At 38.4% G+C, this 9650-nt stretch overlaps 1 protein-coding gene across 1 annotated transcript; it reads right to left on the reverse strand.

Annotated features, from left to right (window-relative positions):
* Nucleotides 1-5861: 5861 nt before the first annotated feature.
* On the reverse strand, nt 5862-8875 carry LOC137955098 (putative pectinesterase 63). The gene is made up of 4 exons (XM_068801972.1): nt 8267-8875; nt 6460-6666; nt 6135-6370; nt 5862-6021 (listed from the first exon to the last, which is right to left on the reverse strand). The coding sequence occupies exons 1-4, from the start codon at nt 8873-8875 to the stop codon at nt 5862-5864; spliced, it is 1212 nt and encodes a 403-aa protein (XP_068658073.1).
* Nucleotides 8876-9650: the final 775 nt, after the last annotated feature.

Below are 9650 nucleotides of genomic sequence, written 5' to 3' on the forward strand. Positions count from 1 at the left end.
AAATTTGAGGTAGACGACCGCTGATCCACTTGCATTGCGCTCGGTAGGCGTTGATCATCGTCTCGCGCCTTCGCGCTTAACGTTCTATGACTAAACGGAAAGAACGGATCTGAGTTTTAATCTGATCATTTCTTTTCAACTATAGCGTTTTCTTTCTCTTTCCTAGTTTGCTTGGAAATAACTAGGGAAGGGAAAGAACTTGTTTATATTAGAAAGTAAAATTTGAATAATCTTCTAAAACGAATACGTTCCGTTAATATATTTCTCAGCATTGAATTTAAAAATTCTATGAAAATTTTAAGAATTATTTTGTATATAATTTTTTTTAACCTCTGAGTTTTCCGGTTTTAGAAGCATTGTTTATTTCTTTCACTTTTATTCATAAATTGATATCTTCACAAAATTTCCTCACGCTTTTGAATTTCCGCACAGATGATGGTAATCCTCCGAGTCTTTCGTTTTTAGCTTTCTTGATTGTCGAGCTTGAATGATGTCCTGTTCCGTCTAGGGCATTGTGGCCGTTTTTTAGAAAGATGGCGTGCGTGGAGCCATGTGCCCACTACCCACAATGATATCGTGGGAGGTCGTGTACCAGAAAATGCAGTTTTTCGTTTTCTTTAGACCGGAGGAAAAAAATCATTCGAAGGTGAATAAAAACTAAAAAGAAGACCAGAGAAAAAAAAAGCCCAAAAACTGGAGAATGAAAACAACAAAAATTTGAACACCGCTGATTTTCTCTCCTCAACCAAAAGATTCTGGTTTCTTTCAAGTCATGAATCCACTTCTTGAGTTTGTTCCGTCTCCTAAGATTGCGTTAGTAAAGAAGGCATTATATTCATTTATTTTCTCTTTTTTTTTCTTTTTCCTTTTTTCTTTTTTGCATGCGTGGACGTGTACACTTCTTTAAATAAACGTACCAAAGGTGCTGGACAATCTGATGCTGCAAAGCTCTCGGAAACTTGACGTAACTGATCATCCCATAAATTCATCCTGCCCCCGTCGTTACTCATAGGCATCTTCGCCATGGACAACGACGGAGGAGGTACCAAGGTGACCGGAATCCGGCAGATAGTTCGGTTCAAAGAGCTTCTCCACAAATGGCACTCCATTGCCCTTAGCCCGAAGGGAGACACTTCCACAAATCCCTCCGGCATCTCTCCAGCCATCAATAAACGCCTCATGGACTCCTACGTCATCAGTGAGTCTGACGAAGAAAATAGCTGCCAGAGCCCGGAGCATCTGCCAGACATCCCCAAGGGGTATCTTGCGGTATATGTAGGACCCGAGCTGCGGAGATTTATCATCCCCACCAGCTACCTGAGCCTCCCTGTTTTCAAGGCATTGCTGGAGAAGGCTGAAGAGGAGTTTGGATTCGATCCCAACGGCGCCCTCACGATCCCATGCGAGATTGAGACCTTCAAGTACATTCTCCAGACAGTTGGCCACAACCAGTAGTCCCCAGAAAACGAGGGTAATTTCCTACTAACTGGCTTCTGCTCAATTGGATCTTTTACACATATTGCCCGGACTGGAATTAGCCACATGCCTCTAAAATTTCGATATTCAAATACAGTTCCCTGTTTAAATTATTTTCAAATATATTACTGAACGTTAAAAATCACAAAATATTCTGTGCTTTCCTATTAGGCTTACCAAAATCAACGGGTCCTATATGATAAGGCTGTACTTAGAGAACACACTCACTTTTTTATTGTGGTACTGATCATTAAATATGTCACCTTTAACAATTATTCAAGATAAGACACTCACTTTTTAATGTTGTATTGATTAGTAAGCATGATACTAAACCTTTAATGGGTGGTAACCTAATCAATTTTATTTGTTTCTTGCTTATTATGTTGTTGGGTAATCATACGAAAGCTCCTTTTTCTCACTCTATTGCAGAAGAAAACGACAGTTCCAAACCTATGGGTTGTATAGGGTTGAAGAGGGTTGGGCTCGGGCATCTTGCCTTCCATGGGCAAAATGTGGATTTCTGTACTGTAGGGAGCTTTAGATAGTCTTTTGGTTGTGTTTTGGCCGGAAATCAGGCCTCTGCTTTTTAGTAATCGTTACAGCGAGTGTTTGAGAGATAGAGAAATTTGGGGTTTCCCTCGGAATCTCGACGGGATGTGTCCTACCACTAATGTGAGAGGATCTTTTCCTAGTCCCATTATCTGATGTTTGAGCGATTGTGAGATGTAAATCAGTTGAGTTTGGTTAAAAGATTCCGAAAACATGTGCTGGCTGTAATATAAAAGCATTATCAATCTCCTTTTTGTGTTGGTCGGCCATTTATGCAAATCAGTCTGCATTCTTTCTCTTTAATATCTTTGATCATACAATTTGGTACAGAGATTGTCGTTTATTCATTTAATCAAATTATTCTCCGTAACGTGGATCCGCTCAGTTGCTCGATATCGTCTTCCAAGATGGATTGTCTTACTGGACCTCTTTGTCATCCAAATCGTTGTCCTCTGTAGATTTTAAACTTGACCAGATCGAGCCACTGGAACTGGTTTGATCAAGATTTGTGATGCCCTTGTTCCTGAAAGACGAAGTATTACCTTGGTTCGAATCGAGTAGTATTCATACATGTGACTCATGCTAACATGACCCATGGTCGTGAAGACATTTTTATTGGTTTCAAATCCATAAAATATGAAGACTTTGGTAACCTTAAAGTAAATGAGAAAAATGCGGACATATCAAAACTGAGTTGAGAAACGGAAGAAGACGGTGGAGGCAACGAGGGCGGCAGAAGGAGACTCTGGTTAGTAATTTAGTGGGCAATTTAGGGAGCAAAGAGGATTATTCTCAATGACTTTTTCCTTTCCCCTTCCAATAAACACTCACAAGGCACAACATTTGCCACTCTAGAATGAAATAAAGCAGTAAAAATGAAATAATAATAACAATATGACTACTTGTGAAGTAACAAGCGTATTCTAGAATAATGCTCAATAACTTAAAGATACTTCACAATTGAAAATTTTCTCAAATGTTGTACTTTAGAATTATACTCACTCACATATAAATGTTTATCTATACTACTATCTTCCTATAAATGTACTACTCTCCTCCTTTTTTATTAATCACATGCTCTTTGGTACATTGATAGTTACCCCCTTTCAGCAGGGTAGCTTCTAGCCTATGCATTTCGACAAGACTAGCTTCTAATCCTAGAATATGAGATGGAATTAGAAGTGTAGGTTCGCTAAGGAACAACTAATTGGACATAGCAGCCTAGACCCACAAAGACATTTTTCTAATAACTCACTGGGCATATCAACCTAGACTCACAAAAGGACTTTTAGTAGCTAGGTACACTAGCCTAAGCCAACAAAAGGATTTTCAGCGCCACTTGCATACACAAGGTCTTATGAATCACATAACACCAAATGCAACTTTCCATCTTTTACTCCTCAACTACAATAGCTTTTCTCAAGCAATTTGGGGTGAGGTCGGTTTTACTAACTCATGGCTTGACCCAATTGCAAGGATTACTTGCGTACAATATATGCCAATGTAAATAGGCAGATTTTAATAATCAAAGCACAAACCAAATTAGTACACCAATCCTAAGTACCTATCAAATGTAATCAATAGTTTAAAATAGTTTTTGATGACTTGATTTGAAATGTAGTCAACTCAAAATAATCCTCAAGGACTTGATTTTAAAATGTTGGTTCAATGTAAGTTTAACATTGGTTTTTCAAATTGGGATGCATACACAACAATTCAATGTAATGGTTGATTTTCAAAGTATAGCTCGTGAATAGTAAGATGTGCAGGAGCTGATGACTATAACTCCTCTAATAACTTGTATTTTGTTGATAACAAACTAAGTTACTTAACTATAGAGTATAACTGAAATTCGTGTAGAAAATTATGGCACAAAAACCATTTTCAAAAGTGAAGTCGACCCCTTACTAGAAGAAGTCAAGACCTCAACTAAAGTTACTAAAGGAGTTGTCCATACCTGGACGGAGTCGACCCCATATAGTGAGTTAAAATTAAAGATGGAGTCGACACCAACTTATAGTAAGTTTTGGAATAAACATGGAAGTAACCCCAACATTGTGGAAATTAAAGCAGTCGAACACGCTTAGATTGAGTTGACCCCTTAGAGCTAGTAAAAAAGGACGTGGAGTCGACACTAGCTTACAGTAAGCATTGGAATAAATAGTCCAATCGACCATAATAATGAAATTGCCTAGGAGTCGAGCCCAGAGATGTCAACCCTGCCTTAAAGAAGAAGGAAGAGGTGGAGTTGACCCCTACCCAATGGAGTCAACCCTGCCTTAAAGAAGAAGGACGAGGTGGAGTCAACCCCTGCCTGATGGAATCAACCCATGTATAAAAACTATAGATATATTCCATTGGATAAAGACGAATTCAACCTCAAATTTGACCAATGGTTCTAAAGGATTTGACCCCGACCACCCCCTGCCCTGCCACTTCTTTACTTGAGTCAATGCCATAGTGCAGATTTTCAAATTGTTAGAATGTCAGCAGCTAATTCAAAAGGTTTGTTAAAAGACTAGTAAATAATTAAAAATTTTATAGAGATGGAATAAAATTATAATTATACAAGCTGGTGTATGTCCTCTTATGTCATTTTCTTTTTGAAGCATATAACCCTAAGGGAATTATATTCGTTGTAAACACCTTTCCGGAATTATAAATATAGCCTCAAAGCATGAGGTAGAGCATTTAAGCCTCATACTTTTTGCTCAAATTCGTCATTACTCCTCTCTCACTTTTCCTCTTCTTCTCTCCTTTGGTTTCTTCTCTTCTCTCTCCGAAGAGTTTGAGTTCCTCTCTTCTCTCCTTCCCTTGAGATCTCTAGTGTTTATGTTTGTGTATTGGCGTTAGAAATCAATATAGTGTCAGAGCGGGCAAAAATTATGAGCTGGAAAAAGAGAAGAATATGGAAAAGAAATGGAGGAAGAAGAAGAAGAAGAAAAAGAAAAATAGAAAAAAGGTATTTCTCATTTTTCCTTTAGTCTTCTTTCCCAATTCATATTTTTCATTGGATGTTTAACTCTCTTACCTTATATTTCATGTTTTAAATTATATACCTTTGGCAAGTTCATTGAGTCTAGTTTCTAAATAAAAAATAATCGTTGAAATCCAATTTTTCTAGAAAGAGAAATCGATATCTAAAGCAACAAAGATCAAGCTACAGAAAAGTTTCGAGTAGCAGCAAAAAGCCTCAACCTTCCAAATGTTTTTTACCAACATGAATGAAAATTTATATAGATAATTATATCTCAAAATAAAGCTCTGTGTGTCTACTTTCTATATCAATAAACCGTTTCCCAATCTAATCTTTCCGGAGAGAGGTATTCATACTAGAAGACTCAAAAGGTCGTGTTGGTAACCTCTTGCATGGGAAAATCCAAATTTAAGTCAATTTTTTTTTGCTTCACTTTTTTGAGTTGCCAATGTTGGTTAAGTTTCCTATTTTTTTAAATATCTAGTCAATATTTTATCAACTTGAGTATATTTCCATATTTAAATTTTTTTTTTCTTTGATCTCACATTACATTAGTTTTCATAAGAGAAATTTTTCCCTAAGTTTAGCTTCCTTTTTAACAAAGTCTGAAAACAGAGCTACATATAAGATCTACATAGCGGATTGGCTAGAGGAGAAGAGGATGATGGAAGATAGGACAAATACTCTCAGAGTAGAGACCCACTAACAGTTGAAGAATAATTAGAATCTTGTTTCCTGGCTGTGGAAAACAGGATCAAAATTCATTAACGAAAGAGAGGTTAGCTTCAAAATGTGAGCTATGTATGGTCTTGCATAAACTCCCAAGGGCTTTCCTCGTCTTCCTTCCACGTTCTTTCATCTAAAGGTTTGGCGGTGGAAGAAGCCAAGTGTCGGCTCTGATATAGCTCATACTTGTGAAGGGTTTTACTTGCTCATTCGTTAGCTCTTTTCCAAAACTGGCTCTGTTACTGGTGTTTGCACCCGGCCCCGCAGATTGGTACTCTCCATAGAAGACAGTCCTACCAAAAGAGAAAACAAGAAAATCTTAGGGTTTAGGGTTTAAGGAAATTAAGGGGGCTTCCCTGTGATTCACATATGCTCAGAAATCATTAAGAAGGTGAAGAATTATTACCTCTCACGATTTTTGAAACCATAGGTATCCCATCCTTTAGGATTGATTAACTCGCCCATGTATGTGTAAGCAAACACAACCCTAGAGCTTGGCTTCCAAGCTCGACCCAGATAGGCGCTTCCTGTGCCTGTTATTCTACAATGCACAAAAACGAAACCACTTTTGTCTGCAAGAGTTTCTCTTGCCTGAGCTGTTATTGCTGTTTCACCCCTAGCCACAGCATGTATCTCACAATCCTACAACAACACAGCACAGTAAAGCATGTCAGTCCAGACAAAACGAGGAAGAGAAGGACACAAACGGAAGAGATTAGAGATGGTTGTACCTCATAGCGAGACCTTCCGTTGCCAAAGATGAAATCGACTAAGCCTCGTATATAGCAGTTCTTGAAGTAATGCTTTCCTTTGTCGTCCAAAAGGGTGTCTTGATAGCCATGAAACCTACAGTTGTAGAAAGCGGCCTTATCGCCTGAAATGCGCATTGCCACTGCCTGAGCACCTATTGCTCCAGGAGTAGGCATCGGAGCTGAATTCTACAATGGCAGAAAAAGGTAAGGTGATTCTACGTCCTGTCCAGATATTAACAACGCGTCTTAAAACTAGGGAGCAAACAGAAATTTTGAGATCATTTCACCGACGAAAGTTTTAATACCTGTATGGTCTTGCACTTCAAAAAAACCTCCAACATCTTATAGCAAGATTGAGCCATAAAAACTAGAAACTTATGAAACAAATGGTGTGACTCTTATAGCAGTTGGATAGAGTATAGCAATTAGCACTGGAATCAAGAGAAAATGGTTGTTGATCAAGGAACAAAGCTCATGCTTGACCCACTCTAACACCCTCTCATGTCTAGACTCGATAGAATAGCTCGATAGAATAACAAGGATTAAGTCTTAAACTGTACAAATGAATGGGAAATGGACCAAAATTTTAATACTATGTTAAGATAGAGTGATCCATAAGCCAAAAGACTAGCCAAAGATATAAGGTATTTTTCTAACTACAAGCCATAGACTTTTTCAAACCTAAACTGACATTAAGGATCCCTCAGAGATCTTATCTACACGGAAAGGATCCAATGAGCGCAGGTCAGAAGGTCTGCATCTATTAAGGGAACTTTTAGTTTCCTACGGAACTCGCTTAGTTCTATCGTGATTAGCAAATGAATGACGACTGGAACATAAAGCAGCAACTATAGTGAGTTCTTACGAATCGAGAAAACCATTGTGATCTTTCTTTATGTCGATTAAAGGATTACCTTTTAACCATGTAAAGCAACTCCCATTTTAAACAGATCTTACCACCAACCATTTTCTCCAGTATTGGTTTTTACTTTCCAATAAAATAATTTCAATGAAAGAATTGTCTGAGAGCAAATGATTTTTCCACCCTTTTGTATTCACATAACGCCACAAACAATCCCTATATAAGAAAGTTACAAGGCCAGGGCGCAAATACAACCCTGCAATCTATAATCCAAGTCCAAGGAAGAAGCATGAAATTTGGAAATGAAAGGCAATTTACGCCGAGGTTGCCGTTCTGAATCGTCTAAATCCGTAGAGAGATAATCACTCATCATCTCCACTTGGAAATCTTAAATTATTAATCACTTTCCTTGTGTTTTAGTCAATATTAGTAGTTGTGCTTAGGTAAACCGGGAAAGTCACCTCCTCATGGTAGGTGATTAACTAGGAAACTAGTCACTTTCCTTGATTTTTGTTCAACCTTACCTACTGAGCTGTACTGGAATTGGGAAACCCGATACTAAATCTCCATTCTCCAGTATTATACAGTTCTGGGTTTCCTTGTTTGCATTGCTAAAACTTCTCTAGATTGAAAAAATTGAGACTAGTGATCGTGCATGAGAAAATTTTTGTTAGAGGATACTATGGAAGACTGAAAGAAAATCAGCACTACAGGAATAGTCTCTGATGATAGAGAAGGACCTCGCTGAGGGCGAAACACGACAGGCTCTAAAATTTTCAGCGACAAGATAAATAATTAATGTCCTTAGAATGAATTCGATAAGCCCAGAAGAATGTGCTCAGATGATGGAAAAGAAATAAATCTAAAATGCGTATTAAAGTTACGTTGAAATAGAAAATGTAAAAGAGGAAAAATACTACGAACCTCGAATACAATGTTAACAGCCATGAAATAATGAGAGTCGACGGCAACAGTAGCACTGTTCCAGGTTCCATACTCGGCTGCCGTTCCATCGAAAGAAATCGTGGGCATCTCATTGGGCTGCCCGTAGAACGTCACGAAGGGCTTCATTCGATCCACCGTAATCTTCTCCCTGTAAACTCCCTTCCCGATCATTATGATTCTTCTTCGTGCATTCCTCGGCGGGATGCTGTTAATGGCGTCCGTTATTGTTCTGAAGTTCCCCTTACCGTCTTTTCTCACGGTTATCACGACAGGATGAGCCTCCGCTGACAGTAGTTCCAGGTCGAATTTATTACCCACGTTCTTCTGAATCTCGACCTTTCGTTCTTCCAACGCTACGGTGCAGTCGAAGACGCAATCGTCAAGGTCTCCAGAACGGGCACCGAGCTTCGTGTTGAAGCTGTTCTGAATCTCCATCCTTCGTTTCTGCAGGGCTAGGGTGCAGCCGAAGATACAGCCGTCAAGGTTTGCAGACCTGGCGATGACGTGGAGGCCCGACGAGGAAGAGGAAACGAGTGAAAAGAATATCACAATAGCTATTACAGGGAAGGACATGGAACTTCCGGCCATCTTCTCCGCGGGCAGGGAGAAGAGGAGGTGTTTGGATGGGAGTTGCTAGTTTCTGAACAGTTTTTAAGAGAGACCAAGCACCAATACGTTTTTTTTTCCCATAGAACCGGTTTGTTTATAGATGTTTTTATTATTTTCTTTCCTTGATTGATATTTAAGCTAGTGTTGTATCAACTGCGGTGACGACTGCAAGTGACTCCAACGTAGAAAAATTATCTGGCTTAACTACATTCGAAGTTATTCTTTATCCTGGAAAACGGAAACAAAGTTATAACCTATTCATGTTGATTATAACGTTCTATTACGATTTTCCCCCAAACTACTCACGAACATTTCTTGGTTCACAGATCTTTAAGGAAGAATTGTTTGATTTGCTACCAAACCTGAGTCCACTGTGTTCTACTAAAATGATGGGACTGCTGCTAAAACTTCAGCTCTATCAAAAGGTCCTACTCAGGTTAGGGAGAGAGTCAATGGTGGAATAACCCTTAAGGCATCACAGAGGTAGAAGTTAGATCAAAAGAAGAAATTGCCTCGGTCTTGGATCGTGGTTCTCTATCTCGTGCTACTGGGATATAAACATGAATAGTCTGTGATAGTCTATTGATTGATCATATTTTGTTATGATTAAGAGGATCATATATATGTTATTAATTTTATAAATAATAATTTAATAAATAAAAATATTTCTTTCAATAGAACTTCTACCTACAGAATTAATATCCTAATTTCATTGATATAAGACAAAAACTAATTTCCATCAGTAAAATGTTAA

The sequence above is a fragment of the Aristolochia californica genome, unplaced genomic scaffold (assembly GCF_029961685.1).
Source record: "Aristolochia californica isolate CCGP_79_NKW_82.1479 unplaced genomic scaffold, dmAriCali1.0.hap1 SCAF_2, whole genome shotgun sequence".
Taxonomy (NCBI): domain Eukaryota; kingdom Viridiplantae; phylum Streptophyta; class Magnoliopsida; order Piperales; family Aristolochiaceae; genus Aristolochia; species Aristolochia californica.

Excerpts from the sequence above, each read along its gene's own strand:
- LOC137955098 (XM_068801972.1), bottom strand. The coding sequence starts at position 8,875 with ATGGCCGGAAGTTCCATGTCCTTCCCTGTAATAGCTATTGTGATATTC. Across the intron at positions 6,667-8,266 it reads CTGTTAACATTGTATTCGAG|AATTCAGCTCCGATGCCTAC; the intron begins GTTCGTAGTATT and ends CTGCCATTGTAG. Across the intron at positions 6,371-6,459 it reads ACGGAAGGTCTCGCTATGAG|GATTGTGAGATACATGCTGT; the intron begins GTACAACCATCT and ends GTGTTGTTGTAG.